The sequence below is a fragment of the Trichoplusia ni genome, chromosome 24 (assembly GCF_003590095.1).
Source record: "Trichoplusia ni isolate ovarian cell line Hi5 chromosome 24, tn1, whole genome shotgun sequence".
Taxonomy (NCBI): domain Eukaryota; kingdom Metazoa; phylum Arthropoda; class Insecta; order Lepidoptera; family Noctuidae; genus Trichoplusia; species Trichoplusia ni.
In genome coordinates, this window is record NC_039501.1 from 1,226,207 (window position 1) to 1,242,369 (window position 16,163).

Below are 16,163 nucleotides of genomic sequence, written 5' to 3' on the forward strand. Positions count from 1 at the left end.
TACAATAAGGAAACAAAATTATGGTTTAAACGTACATTGTGTCCATACTTTACTAATATTTATGAAATGTTTTAAAGTATTTACCTTGTCCGATTCCATTATTTACGGGAATTAACTCAGAGACCGTTTGCAGCACCACTTTTATGTAATTTAAATCGACTTGTCTCGATTGCTTAATTTTTTCTTTTCTTTTCTCTTTTCTATAGTGTATTAGTTACCTATGATCTTTTTTTTCCCAGTAAAAAAGCTCAACGTTTTGAGCTTTATCACTACTTATCACATGACCAGATTTGTCGCTGCAAACGAGTGACTGCAAAGGCCGTAGCTCAACATTTTCAGCTTTGTCGCTACCTTTCCTGCGACCATATTTTGTCACTTTTTTGAGACGCGGGAAATTTAAAAATGGGGTCGCGTGATCAGATCGCGAGCCGTCAGACCGTGAGCCACGTCATCATAAAAAACATGTCCACTTTTTCTATTAAAATTAAATATACGTACAGAATAACTAAAACTATACCTATTGTATCCCACATAAAATCCGTTTTAGTGCTAAAGCAATGTACTAATACCTTTCTCCCTTTGACTTTGTACAAGGACATAGTTTCAAAAAAATTTAGTAAAGGTAGACCAGGTAAATGTATCCTAAGTAAATATTACTAGGGCGCTTCTTAGCAAGTACATAGATGTGTGAATAAGTAAAGAATTCCTATTTTAAAAAGATCACAATACATTACCGCGTATATAAATTATTCCATTTGATAACTGCGCGTTATTTTCACAAACTTATTCCAATCCTTAATGTTTACTTTGAATATTTAGGGTTATGTTAGATTAAAAACAATTGATTCAAAATAAAACGCAAAGATAGAAAGCTTGTTTATTACAAACAGACTATTAAATTACATATAAAAATACATTAAAAAAAGGTGTATGTTAAAATTCATAAAAGACATTATGACGACATGGAATTATAGGGAGGTCTTCGCGAAGCCATAGAACAGTATACTAGTGTTTTGTCATATGGCTAAACAAAAAAAAAAGAACTAAGACCATCATTTTAAAATAAATTCTATAAATAAAAATATAAAATTACATACATCTATAGAAACGACAGTTTATTTTGTTAGAATATATTGTTTTATATGTTTTGCTTAACTTCAAGAGTTAAATGAAAAAAAAAATCCATACCGTAAAGGCAGACACTCATAGTCGCTCGTCGCTCGTTTGCAGCGACAAATCTGATTACGTGACCCCCTTTTTAAATTACCCGCGTCTCGAAAAAGCGACAAAATATGGTCGCAGGAAAGGTAGCGATAAAGCTCAAAATGTTGAGCCTTGTTGCTGGGAAAAGATCAAAGGTAATTAATACACTATAGAATAGAGAAAAGAAAAGAAAAACGATAAAAGTGGTGCTGAAACGGTCTCTAAATTAATTTTCGTAAATAACGGAATCGAATAATAAAAAATAAACACCATTGTATCGTTTTTTTATGCAACTCTATTCCCTTCATTTGTATCACTGCCACGGGGTACGAATGAGGTTAGGAAATCAGCAACACAGGGTCGCATCTCGACCAGATTTAAACGACCTGCAAACGAGCGACCAGGGACTGCATGAAGCAGCGACTTTTCGGGTCGCGAGAAATTTAAAATGGGGTCGCTCGACCAGATTGTCGCTGCAAACGAGCGACGAGCGACCCCATATAGCAGCGACTTTTCGAGTGACGGGAAATTTAAAATGGGGTCACGTGATCATATTTGTCGCTGGAAACGAGCGACTCCATGAGGCCGCGCCAAGTAACGAGTGACTAGCGACTTATATGAGGCTACGCCTTTATGATCTTGTTTCATGTTCTTTTTATTTTAATTTTTGACATGGCAATGATTTATTTTCAGTTCAGATTTATAACAACAGAATTATCTTTACTTTACTTGATTGTTTATTACAATGTCTTCTATTCTTAAGTTTGAAAGCTATACAATGAAAATCCTCTAGTGCAGTACTTGTACTACTAGTAATACACTAGAGGAGTCTAGAGGATTTTCATTTTGATGTTGACACTGCAAGACTCATTTAAATATCTTTTTATTCTTGATCCTCTAGTGAAGATACAAAAAATATTTTTGGGTAGTCTACTTGTTTCTAGATCAAATAAATGTTATATGGTATAAAAATTTGGTTTGGTTCATACATTCTAACATGATTGATGTTAGTATGTTTGAATATCTTCTTAAATGGTGGTATCACTGCCATGCATTTAGTTAAATATTTGCAAGTGAACAAGTGATTAAATATGACAGTAAATAAAACAAGCGGGCCATAGTTTTTCTAGAAGCACCTTCACATTAGGTATTTTCTCGACGATTCTCTATTACGGCGAATTAGATATTATTTTTTCAAAAATAATATGCGGTGTCAAGGTCACGAAAAACAGCTAGTTTTAAATCAAAATAAATCTTGAATTATCTTATCACATCACTTATTACATCTTTAGATAAATAGATAAGATGCGACCAGGTCAATTTTGTCGACGTTTCGATAACTTTGCCCAGCTGTGGATTAAGGTAACTTATATATCTGACGGTGGTCCAATTTAATGTCTTAAAATTGTTATATTTTATTTTCTTTGGTAGCCTATTTTTAATTTTACAAATATTTCTACTGTTGACTTCTTAATGGCAACACTAAAATATTTTTTTTAACAGAAATTCTTTCATAGAGCAGCAACATCGTTCATTTAAAATGGCATCATTTCCGGAGACGGCTGCGCGGCGTGATGGCTCCGCGCCGTTTATGAAGAAATTACTCTTTATATTTGTGTTTAGATAGCGAAAGTTTATAGTTTTAACAGTTGGAAATTGTATTTACAAGAAGTGAAATCAAAATGGGCAAACCTGGTAAGTAAATTCTGAGTTAAATCCATATTTCCAAGTTGTGTCAATGTAACCGCATGCGGTATTTCTTCTTTACTTAATTAAACACACGTTTTGGTATATATATTGACTGGAATCAGAAAGCTGTACTGTTGCTCCATCGTTAAAATCGTATTTCACTCGGAAATTCGATGTATTCGCACGTGTTTATTTTTTAGGTTAGAGTTGGTTATGGTTAAATTACCCCATGCTACCTATGTCGTAATAACGATCGTCTATAGGATAGCATTTTAGGCTTGCTAGCATTCTACTCAATCCATTGAATAAGGTTAATATCGCGAGTTTCTCATTGATTATGTATATATGGAGCAATGTTGTTTATTTAGAAGCCACGCCGCAAACATGAGTGGTTACCTCCCCACGATTTTTCCTTGCATTCTTATTTTAAATATCACTTAACGCTCATACCTTTCTTATAACTATACTCAAATCGCGTTAAGCAGGTTAAACTAAATTATAGGTTATTTGACTTGTTTTTAAAAACACTTGTTGGACCTCCCGCCTCCAACACCACGTGGTGGTCATAAATAATGGTACATGTCTATCTCTATAGCTTGATTTATGTTATATATTTTGAGGTTATCCGAACTGCAGCGAGGTAGGCAACACTAGGTCCTGTCTAGATTATTGATTTTAGTCCTTATACCTGTTGAGATAGTTTTTTGGTTAGGTTGCAATACATGCTAATTTAAGTGGTATTTTTACTTACTAATTTTCTTTTGTAAGTTAAATTGAAATTTCAACAAGTTTTGAAAGGTTTTAAGATGTATTTTAATCATATGATGCCTTTTTATCCCTATTATGATTGGTATTATCCTGGTGAGACATACAATCTTGTAATTTGTGTTATCTCTAGAATTCATCCTGCATGATCAATGTTTGTATCAGGAATGCCTCAATATTGTATAGAAAGCTTTTAATTTCAAGAATATTTTTTGATAATAAAACAATTTAATACCATGAAATAGTGTCATGGTATAAATAGATTTCTTTAGATATTTCATGATTTAACTAAAACTTTTTACTCATAGTAAATCTCAAGAACATTTTGTTTTGGTTAGTGTCTTTTTTAATTGCTCTTTTTTTTTCTGTCTATCGTTCAGTCACAGTACCATTTGTAAGATACAGCTTTATGTGAAGTCGAACATAATATTCTCTGATTTTTATGCATTCCAAGTCATACAAACATTAAAACTAGTGATGATTGAGAATTAACTTAAAAAATCAAAATTACAAATAGGTTAAAGTTAGATACCAATGAATTTAAGATTAAAAATCTTGATAACCGGAGTCAGTCTTATCCCTCCCAGTTTATTTTTAGCGACTTGGCCGTCACAATTAAAATTGCTTCAATGCCTGGTCCTTTAATTTATAATAGCAGTATTGTATATTATTGTGAAATCAGTACCCCAATTATAGATACTGATGATGCAACTGGTAACCGGTCCACTTTTGGCTTGGGAACTGTTATGATAAGTAATATTATGTTACATAGACTTGAACTTTAGTTCTCCTCCTACCATCATTCCAAACTGTTTTGCTTTGCCTGTGATCTAAAATGTGTTACAAATTTATTTCCACACTCATTTCTTCAAAAAAATTATACATAATTTAAAATTTTTATTTATTTGTCTACAGAGTTTAATGGAGGTCGTGGCGGCGGCGGTGGCGGAGGATTCCGCGGTGGTCGTGGGGGCGGAGGCCGAGGCGGCTTCGGCGGCGGTAGAGGAGGTGGCGGCGGCCGCGGGGGCTTCGGCGGAGGCGGAGGGAAGTTCGAAAAGAGAGGAGGCGGCGGTGGTGGCCGCGGGTTCGGCGGTGGTCGCGGTGGTGGTAAGTTCTACACGTGTTCTTTATGAAGCTATATTAAATTAGCTGAAATTAAACAGCATAAACAAGTAAATGATATTTTATAGTCATAAGTTAAATAGAAAATGCATTTGAATTCACAGTGAAACTAGTTTTCATGCACTAAGTGGAATATCAAACACGAAACCTAATTAATTTTTTTTTTATCAGTACCAAAAACAAACCAAATACATATATGCATATCCAAATGATGATTGTGGTCCCTCTAACCTGACCTATTCGTGAAGACTATGTCCACATACCCACTTCTGACAAACACAACTACACACCATACTACATACATTTATTATTGCTATGTCTAATGTTAATATTATTGTCATAGGTCGTGGTCGCGGTGGCGGCGGCCGGGGTAGAGGCGGTGCGGGCGGTGGCTTCAAGGGTGGCAAACAAGTTATTATTGAACCTCACAGGTATGTTATGATAAAATTGTTGAATTGTTATTTTGGGGAAAAGGAAACTTTATTTTTATTAAGAAACACGACATGTCGCTTACTTCAGGACAATAATTGTAACTTAAATGCGAGTTTTTAGGTTTCACATCTGTCCATAACTATTAAAAGTACCTAAAACTGTATCATCAGTTAGTTTATATGGAATCAGGATAGCTGGAGTACTTATCACTCCAAAATAACTAAGTCAACTTGAAATGATGTTATTACATAACTTTCGTTCTTCTGAATGCGAATGCTTGAAGCCAAATGTTACTACTGATCATCTCACTCCTTAAAAACTATAACAATAGCTCATTTCCCATCTTAACCATTACTACTTGTTGTCACAGACACCCTGGAGTATTCATCGCTAGAGGCAAAGAAGATGCGCTTGTCACTAAGAACTTGGTGCCTGGATCAGAAGTGTATGGAGAAAAGAGAATATCTGTTGAGGTTTGTATTCATAACTATTTGTTTATAATGTAGAGAATTAGATTTTTAGTTAGGTATTATTCTTAACTTCAGACTGTTTTTTCCAAAAGCAAAGGTTTTTTATATTGTGCTGGATTGTATAAAGCCTTGTTTTTAAAGTTGATTAGTTTAAGCTAAGCTACTTTTACCTATTATATAAAAAAATAAATTACAAATTTAGATAAGCAAAATGTTAGTGCTTGTATTTATTAGTAAATCTAGTACTTTTCTATAACAGTTAAGATGAAACTAAAGTGATGATCGTGGTCCCTCTAATCTAGACCTATTCATGAAGACTATGTCCACATACCCACTTCTGACAATAATATATCTCTTCTAAAAGTCGCACAACGACATCCTTTACCATATACTAACATTACACACTTGTCCACAGACTGACGGAGAAAAGGTAGAATACAGAGTATGGAATCCCTTCCGATCGAAGTTGGCAGCGGCCATCATGGGCGGTGTAGATGCTATACATATGCCCCCTGGCTCCAGGGTGTTGTACCTGGGTGCTGCCAGTGGCACCACTGTCAGTCACGTTTCTGATGTTGTTGGACCAGTAAGTACTCATTTGTGTTTTAGTTTAAAAGTTTATAAGACCTTGACTTTATTCAATCTTATTTGTTGAACATATAAAATTGTGATTGAATATACTTAAGAATAAAATAAAAATGTATTATTTCATATCCATTTCTTAACACATAATTTTTTGTGTCATGTAGTTGTCAAAGTACTATTTTGAATTTTATCGACTTCTAAATGATGATCGTGGTCCCTCTAATCTAGACCTATTCATGAAGACTATGTCCACATACCCACTTCTGATGACAACACAACATAAAGATTATATCCCAGTCTATAAATTACACATTACTAATATATTGTTATCTATTACAGGAAGGCCTTGTTTATGCAGTAGAGTTCTCACACAGATCAGGCAGGGATCTGATAAACGTAGCTAAGAAGAGGACTAACATTATTCCTATTATTGAAGATGCCAGACATCCACTTAAATACAGGTCAGTCATAATATTATGTTGTAAACAACAAGTATAGCTATTTAACTGATCAAACCTATTGTGTATTTAAATACAAAGATGTGTACCTAAACATTGACTAGCAATCTTTGTATTTTAACTTCCCAAGTCTTATTTTCTTTTTGTAAGCTTTCTAATACTAGATACGCCCTTGACCGCATTTTACTATGATGACTACGACGAACTAAATCTTTCATGTTGATAAACATTGAACTCTCTCTCTGACTTCTGCACAACACTCAATAAATTCCCTCACAGTGAACAACCCACTCGACTATCTTTTTTTACAGAATGCTGGTTGGTATGGTTGACTGCATATTTGCTGACGTGGCACAGCCTGACCAAGCTAGGATAGTCAGTCTAAACGCCCAGCACTTCTTGAAGAACGGCGGGCACTTCGTAATTTCCATTAAGGTGCGTTAAACAAGTTATTTAGACAGTGGTCATTAATTGACAAAATTAGATACTGCACTTCGAATCTTTTCTGTGATGATAAAAAAATGCTAAATTTTTCATGTTGAAAATTGAACTCTCTCACTGAGACATATTAAAACCTACTAAACTTCTATTAATATTTATACCACAATTAACCTTTAAATATATCTTTGCAGGCCTCATGTATAGACTCAACAGCGCAACCAGAAGCGGTCTTCGCTTCCGAAGTCAAAAACTACAAGCTGATAAGTTAAAACCACAAGAACAGTTGACCCTAGAGCCTTACGAAAGAGACCACGCGGTCGTCGTGGGCATATTCAGACCACCCGCGAAAAAAGCATAAATGAATATAGTATAAGTTGACCATAAGTTTTAAGTGTCTGATTTTGATTTGATGGGGGTTTCACAATTTTAATAAAGAAATTAACACTAGTTAAGTCTAATGACTCAATGTCAATTCTGTAAAGAAACCCAGTAAGACCTCATTCCCTCTAACTAAACACAATTTAAAGTCTTTTATAAGTTGATAAAGTATTAGATGTAAGTTCACATACAAATGGAGTATGTTAATAGTTAAGTGTTGAATGAAATATAATGATGGTGCGAATGACAGCTTTTTGTTTTATTTACGATAATCTATACCTACCTAAGATACAGCTGCTCTGAACTTTCTGAAATTTTCATGGGACCAATTCACAAAGTTATATAAAAAAATTATTACAAAATCTGTTCATCCACTGCGAAGGAAACAAACTTTGAAGTCTGTTAACTGGGATATATTGTGTTATATGGTCCCACATCTTCGCGCGCTGTTTATCATATAAAAACGCTCATTACGTGCTAACTCCAGGATTTATATCAAAGTAGTAAACGGCAAAAAAAAAAATTTTTCTCAAAATAGTAAGTTCTGTTGACATACAACGACGAAAGTTACTGATTCTGCTACACTACCCATTCATATTCCACGAGTTTGAAAAAAACTACAGTAGACTAAGTACAATATTAATTAACGTAATTTCTTTATTACTCGCAGACACCACTCACAAAATGTGGAGGAAAACATCGATTATGACTTCTCGTTGCCACCCAAAAGGCAAGCGTGGAGATCAATAAGTACCTAAACTGAAACCCTAAGACGCCTGTGCCTTGCAGTACGACATTTGACAGCATATTAGTATATGCCAGGGTATTAGGTTCAAATAATAACAATACATATGAAAACGAACTATTTATTATATAAGGTCAATCTCCGTCGGATTCTTCCTCGTCGGGCGCGCTGGCCTCCGCGTCGGAGTCGAACTTGTCGTCTCCCCACGAAGCGCCGCTGTCCGACTGGTAAGCTTCCGCTTCCATCTCATCGGATGACGAATCTGAGAAAAAAACGTTCATGTAGAAAACTTGCTCTGAAATCTGTTTCGACATCTCTGATCAGGGTACGTCGACAATACATTCAGAATTAGGCGAGACATAATATATAAATGTTACTCACCATTATAATTTAGCACCGGTTCTTCCTCATTCAGCGCGATGTCTGCTGAACTCCTCTGTGATATCGTCAGGTCCAGTCTGCCTTTGAGGTTCAGGAGTTGACATAGATGTGACCGTCTGGCGAAACAGATTTTTAGTTAGAATAAAGAAACAAAAATAATATTGTCATTCTTAACTTTTGTATCAAAAGTAAAATAAAAAAATACGCTGCATGAAATTAAAAAAACACTCTTACAAACATATAAATTACGCGCACAACTACATCCGGACTCAGAACAAGTATTAGTGGAGCACACAAATGCTTGTCCTACGCGGGGATCGAACTCCCGACACGATGCGCACAGTGGGTTTGGTGTGGTGACCTCAACCACTCGGATATCCGTGTTGTATTCTTTTTGAAGTCTGACATACATAAAAGCCTTATGATACACAATTTAATTGTCATATAGAGTAATGAAAAGAAAATGGATATCTTACCTGTTAGTGAATATAGCTAGCAGCTGTGTGAGGTGGTCTGAGGAGCGCGAGCCCATGGTGGCCAGCAGCAGCGCCGAGTGACAGCGGACCACTGCGGACAGCCATGTGCATACTGACGCGCATCTGACACAACAATTGTTTTAGAATTAGGATTTACATACTATTAACTGCAAATATGAAGAATTAGTATTTGATATTTATGCTTTGCTAGGGTTCCCTACCCAACTTCTAACAGTTTAGTCACTAAGAACCTGATACTACCTGCTTCCTCCTTCAAGGAGATGGTGGTCCAAGAGGATTCCCCAGTGTCACAAAAAAAGGGGATTCATACACAAAGGGTTAACGGAAACCTAAAGGCTGTGTGTATCTAATGAACCTTGGTAGTTATACACCGTGATTTTTTAGTCGTCTTACAAAAGCAGCCCAGTTCATGTATCCAATGACTAGAACACGTTAATGATAAAAAAAATAGATATTTATGAGATTTGAAAAAAAATTAAATGCAATTTTTATTCAATATCATGATGCAATTCGTAGTTTTTTAGAAACACTGTTGCGAGTGCGGTCCGAGCCTTGAGCGTAACAATGGTGAGGGGCGCGGGCGGGGGCAATTTTATCATTTTTAAGAGTATATTTCAGATTTCTCTTGTTTAATTTTCTTCGTACTCATTATCTTAGTTGATGATAAAAAGAAAAAAATCGCGCCTAGGGGAATTTTACGTCGGATTCATGAACTGGGCTGCTTTTGTAAGATGACTAAAAAATCACCGTGTATAGTTGAAATTTTCACAGATGATGTTTTTATAACAAAAAATAATCCGAATAAATATTGAGATTTAGAAAAAATGCCTACGTATGACGAAGCTATGTATGTCCCCTGAGTTTTTTTACAGCCCAATTGATTTGTTTTCCTTTAGCCTATTTACATGTGTCACAAGTTAGACTCGCAATTGACCAGTTAAATTAAGTGAAATGATTATAAATTAAGTGTAGTCATAGTGTACTAACTGGCTAGTCTTCCTGGTGGCCATGTCAGCTAGCTGCTCCAACAGCGGCGGCACGTAGTCAGCGGGCAGCGCGCTCACTGTGCGCAGGGCTGCCAGCGGGTCGTCTTTTTGTAGCACTGTCAGGATTATTCTGCAATCATACACGGTATTGAATGACTTAAGAGTCATAATTTCTAAAAATATTTTAAATATGAATGATAGTTTGTATGTTATGATTTCACGCGAAAAATATTTAACCGATGATCGTGATAAAATTATCACATAATAATATATTCTTCAAGGGATTAGAAGTAACATAGTGATTTTTATTGAGCCGCGGGCGACCGCTACTAGTTTTATAAATGCAAGGGTATGTGTATATGTTTGTTAGCCCTTCACGGCAAAATGGCTAAACAGATTTCCATAATATTTGGTATGGAGATAGCTGATATCTTGAATTAACACATAGGCTACCCAGCTACATTCAAAGAGAAACTTCATTAATGTTTTGCAGTTTTGATAGAATGTGAACGGTACCGGGCTTTAAGATGTCGAATGTTGCATGGCCTGAATCTTCATAATGGATTAATAAATGTTATGTTGTCCAGTCCACTATCAGAGGTGTGTAAGAAGATATTTGTTTTTGTTAAGTTATGTATGAATGAAAGAAGATTGGATGGATGAGGAAATTTGTACGAGGATTTATGACCGCCAGTAATTCCCTATGAGGCTGGCATAGTCGCCTCGAGTGACTGAAGCATTGACAATGTCTAGATTTAAAAAAAAAAAATGTTTTGCAGCTATAACCGACATTCAAGCAGGTGAAGTAGTGAACAAGAGCTGATAAAAAATACAAGTTTCCCTTACCCTTTATCCTTGGAGTGTAGTCCCTGCATCAGCAGCTTGGTGAGGTTCTGACTGACAGCAGACTTGCCACGACCTTTGATGTCGAGAGCCAAGTTCGCTAGCCGAGCTTCCATTGGCACTTCAACCTAATATAACAGATGGTTAATGTTATTTACGTAACCGTGATCTCGTTGGGTTCGTAAATATCATGGAAATAACTTTTATTACTATTCTGATATACTGTTTAGGTTAGGTTAGTAGTTAATCTCGAAAACTAATGGTGTGATTTCAAAAATTCTTTCAGTGTTAAATAGCTCTTTTAATTTATGGAATATTATTTTCACAAAGTGTTCAAAATCTCTCACAAACGCCAAACAATACACATATATATATACTAACGGTATCTCCCGGCGTAGCCCGCTTCCTGACGACGCCTCCCATGGGCTCCACATACGTGACCTGCTTGGCGTCGTGTTCACTCTTCACTTTGTTGACCTCGTTGGCCTGCTGTGTCTGTTTCACCTTCTTCTTCGGTTCCTTTGCCTCGCCGCGGATTAGGATCTGTGTCTTTGATTTCAGGTCTGGTGTCTGTAATGAGAAAATTGATTGATAAAAGAGGTTTTCGGGTTAGGTAGTGTCTTTTTGCCTCTATGAACTGCACGCCACTGACTGTATGGTTGAATGTAATCCCAAATAGTTTGATTCATTTTGTTTTCATTGATTTACAAATCAGCCTGATTTAACAAGTTTGCTAGAGCAAGTAAAATTTACACCTGTTTCACAAAAAAAAATTGTGATTGCGTTATAAGTTCAAGAAATGGATTTCTGTAAGAGAATATAGGTTAGTAGCAATGTAGGCAAGTACCAATACAACTTTTTTCAAATGTTTTTTTTCTACTTTATTTTTGTTGAGTGTGTCTAGTTCCACTGTGATATCAAGGATATCAAGTTATCAATTCTCAAATCTCAATTTGAGAAGATTTTTTCTTAGAAGTCGGATATTTTAGATATTTGTAAGCTAGATATTAATTAGTTTTTAACATACCACTCTCTCAAAGGTCATGATGGGTCCGTGCCAGTAGCCCAGCAGGAGGTCACCGCTGGGTGGCAGCCGGCAGCACTGCAGCGGCAGCGGACGAGCGTCACCACTTGATATTTGGATGGTGACTGATGGTTTGATCGGTTTCAAAGATGAACTGGGTTTGGGAATAGTAAACATGTATTAGATATAAAGATTAATAAAGATAAATCATAAGTATATTGTTAATTATCCGTAAATATTTTGTAATTCTTACAAAAAAAAACGAGAATTCGCAAGCAAATCAATAACAATTGTGAACTTTATAATCATAGATTCAAAGTCTATTTCCGAGTGTCGTAAAATATTTTTATTTGAGCGTATAAACTCTTTTGGCACTGTGTACGCGCAGGATTGTACCTAACTTACTGATCACTATCAATTCGTCAAGTTATTATATAGTTCTGTTATATCAATCCATTTTAATATTACAAATGCTAATGTATCTCCATCTGTTTCGTATTCAAGTTAAAACTATTGAGCTGACTGTATTGAAATGTGGTACACAGATAGAGCCTAGGAAGAACTAGAGCCTGAGAAAAGTAATGGGCCATTTTTACTGAAAAATGGGTTATAATGAGGGGAAATGGATGGTCAAAGTTTATATGAAACTTTTTTTGCAATGGACTGTGGCTTTGAAATTTGGCCTAGATATTATTTAGTTCAAGTAATTAAATGTGTGCACAGCAGTTTTTGGATATTATAAATTTATGGTGGAGTAATGAGGCGGAGATCAAGCCTTTTTAATTCCCACGGAAACGGGAACAACCGCGCGCTGCAAAGTCCATGAAGAGTCGCGGACAACAGCATGTATAATATATAAATATTAACATTCACCCATTCAACATGTGTCCATAATAATGCACGACACCGCTCCGTGTGGTCGCTGCCAGCCTCAACCTGACTGCTCCATCATCATCCTTCAGCTCCACATCCAGTATCCTGGGAGCGTCCTCCAGTACAAAGTTGTATGTCTGCGTCATGGTGGTCACGGTCTTACTGATGGACTTCCTGCGTTGTCGTTTGTATGGAGTCTCTTCACCATTGAGCTGGGGTACATGGTCTTCAGTGATGGTCACGTCCCAGAATGATAGGAGGCGTTCGTTTCTGGTGGTAAAAGGTATATTTTAGTTTTGTTATGTTTTATTGTGATGTTACAATTGATTTACGAGTTTACGATGGAGGGCGTTTAATTTGCTTTAATTAGTAGTAGTTTTTTTTTCATTTTGGGGCACAACTCTTGATCTTTTAAAGACTGATGATATTTAAGGAGCTGTGTAAGAAAAAAAACTTTTCCTATAGAATTATGAGCCACTTGTGTCATATTTATTGTCTATGTGACATTTAGCCTGTTATTACTTTATTTTTCATTCATTTTCTCTACTAGTTAACCAAGTGGACATTATACTTAATCAAATTATGGCAGTTTACCATGTCACAAGCAAATCTTAATCAAGGCTATACAATCATTGCAGCCTCATTTTACTTTAAGGCAACAACTGTAGTTACTCACTGAGATCCCTCAATGAGCCAGCAGACATCGTTGACAGCGGCCACAGCGAGCACGGCGGTGGGGGCCGCGTTGTGTCCGAGGTTCTTGAGGAGCGTCGCGTCGCCCTCGTGCAGCCGCCACAAGCGGACCTGGAACGAGGCTGCCACCAAGAACCTCGCGTTCGTGCTCTATGGAGAGAAGGAATCATTGGTTACTATTTGTGAATGCTTGTTACCACTATACGCCTAAATGGTTAGACCGATTTCGACACTGTGTTAGCACAGGCTACTTTTATCCAATTTCGTTAGAGAAGAGTAATGTTTTTACAGCTATAACCAACATCTAAGCAGGGGAAGCCACAACTAGCAACCTCGTCGAATCTTACTCGGTGAACATACTATTACAAAAATTGTAGGGTTATAACACTTACAGCACAACATGGGCGTAGTTTCGATTCAATGCGTGATTTTTAACTACTCCTTTATTGACAAACATTTAAGGAACATGAACAAAGACACTCAGATCCAGGACAAGCATTTGCAGGTGGATTATGCAAAACGCTATCTGTGTACAAAGTTTTGTCTGAATTCATTTAGTGGTTCCGCGTGAAAAAGTAACAAACACCCACACATACAAACTTTAAGGTTTATAGGTTGATAGAGAATGGATGTAAAGGTCTAAATATGCCCTTAAAAATGCAATTTTTTCAACGAATTCAATTTTGTAGCGTGAACCGAGTGTTGAATAGGTGAAATTTAATTTGTACAACTGACCTAAACGATATTACCCAATGGTAAGTAACAATAAATTACAGGTTTCTCTAAGTTTAGTTCAAATTTCTTTATATTATTTAACAATCTTATATCAATAAGAAAGTTTTCTTCCTATGTAGAGGAACTTGCTAGTACCTGCATTATGCTTCACATACTTATTATTTACATAAGTAGATAGCTTCTATCAACAATTTCAAGTGAACTAGAACAATGGGTTCAAGTTTTAAGATATAGAATTATAGAATACTAGCAACAGCACAGGGATGTTGTGTATGAATAGAACATATTGTCCAATCATCATCATTCCCCTGCCCTTATCCCAATTATTTTATTTGGGGTCGGCGCAACATGTCATCTTCTTCCATACCTTCCTATCGGCCGTCATCTCACAAGAAACACACTTTACAGCCATATCGTCTTTCACACAATCCATCCATCGTTTCTTTGGTCGTCCTCTTCCCCTATATCCATCCACATCAACATATTGTCCAATGTGTGCAGAAAATTATTTAAAAATAAATAAATAATTTAAAGATAAAATAATACATTTTGTATCACTCACCTGATTATGCGGAACAATTTTGATGGCACTAACATTATTTCCATGTTTACTCTTATTGTCACAATTTATATTATACTTATATCTAATTGACGAATTGTTTAATTCCCATTCGTAAACATTATTATCCTTATTACAACTATATAAACCATATTTTCGATTCCAATCCAACGTAGTTACACTACTGTTTGTTTTTGTATCGTTTAATACGGTTTCAACTTTTGCTTGTGCTATGGAATATACAAGGATCTTTCCATTTCTAGTGCCGAGAGCTATGCAGTGTGTTTCCTCTGATATACTTTTCCTTTTTGAACCCTTTTGTGGGGATCCCTGAAAAAAAAAATTGAATAATTAAGTTTTTTTGACAAAATTATATTATTTATACAAATATATTACTTTTAATACAGATTTTGATTCAAAAAAGTGTTAATGACGTCGAAATAATAAGTCGGAAGTCCATCAAGGTTGTCAAAACAAATTGATTACACCATGTTGCATACATTGAGGTTACAATTGGTAATTATTTCAAGATATTGTTACAGAAAATAGTTTTTATTCAAATGTGTTAAATCTATACTAATATATAAAGCTGAAGAGTTTGTTTGTTTGTTTGTTTGTTTGTTTGAACGCGCTAATCTCGGGAACCACTGGTTCGATTTGAAAAATTCTTTTTGTGTTGAATAGACCATTTATCGAGGAAGGCTATAGGCTATATAACATCACGCTGCGACTAATAGGAGCGAAGATACAATGGAAAATGGGGAAAATTCTAACCACGTGGACGAAGTCGCGGGCAACAGCTAGTTTATTATAAAGTTAGTTATTGTTAGGCTATATTTAAAACGAGTTTGTAAACAATTGAGTGCACTTCAATATAGGGTTAAGCAGCCAAAACAAACCTTTCCGCGATTCTTACTGTAAAGTAACCATTTAAATTACTTTATAATTAAAATTATTACAGAGTTGGTCGGCTGTTATAGGTTATAAGTGCAGTAAAAGTCGCGGGAAAGGTATTGTTATACAGATATATTTATAAACCACGTGTTAGACTCACCGCTGACTGTGTTACCGAAATCCACTGCAAACAAGAAGGCGGCGCACTTAAATGTAAGTCTGGCGTGTACTCCTGTTTGAGTACATTAGTTTCTGTGTCCCATATCCTTAGTCTACCATCCTGTGTGATGGCAGAATAATATTTTCCATCATCGGAAAACGCCGCCTCTGCCATGGTTCATTCCGAACTGACAGCTGACGTTCCGTTCCTGGATCACTTGAAATCATCAC

The 16,163-nt window shown here is 36.0% G+C and overlaps 2 protein-coding genes across 2 annotated transcripts; one reads left to right on the forward strand and one right to left on the reverse strand.

The window, feature by feature from the left end:
- The first annotated feature begins 2,743 nt into the window (after positions 1-2,743).
- LOC113505088 (rRNA 2'-O-methyltransferase fibrillarin-like) lies at positions 2,744-7,792 on the forward strand. Its single transcript, XM_026887602.1, is given in 9 exon segments — positions 2,744-2,898; positions 4,573-4,764; positions 5,123-5,210; positions 5,582-5,684; positions 6,097-6,267; positions 6,606-6,727; positions 7,036-7,159; positions 7,357-7,408; positions 7,411-7,792. Coding segments are annotated over 9 exon segments (978 nt in total). The 5' UTR covers positions 2,744-2,885; the 3' UTR covers positions 7,524-7,792.
- Positions 7,793-8,393: 601 nt separating this feature from the next.
- On the reverse strand, positions 8,394-16,140 carry LOC113505087 (WD repeat-containing protein 43). The gene is made up of 11 exons (XM_026887600.1): positions 15,934-16,140; positions 14,883-15,209; positions 13,569-13,735; positions 12,893-13,162; positions 12,023-12,173; positions 11,377-11,565; positions 10,999-11,123; positions 10,154-10,282; positions 9,146-9,268; positions 8,670-8,785; positions 8,394-8,550 (listed from the first exon to the last, which is right to left on the reverse strand). Exons 1-11 carry the CDS (start codon positions 16,105-16,107, stop codon positions 8,423-8,425), a joined length of 1,899 nt encoding a protein of 632 aa, XP_026743401.1. The 5' UTR covers positions 16,108-16,140; the 3' UTR covers positions 8,394-8,422.
- Between the last annotated feature and the right edge of the window lie 23 nt (positions 16,141-16,163).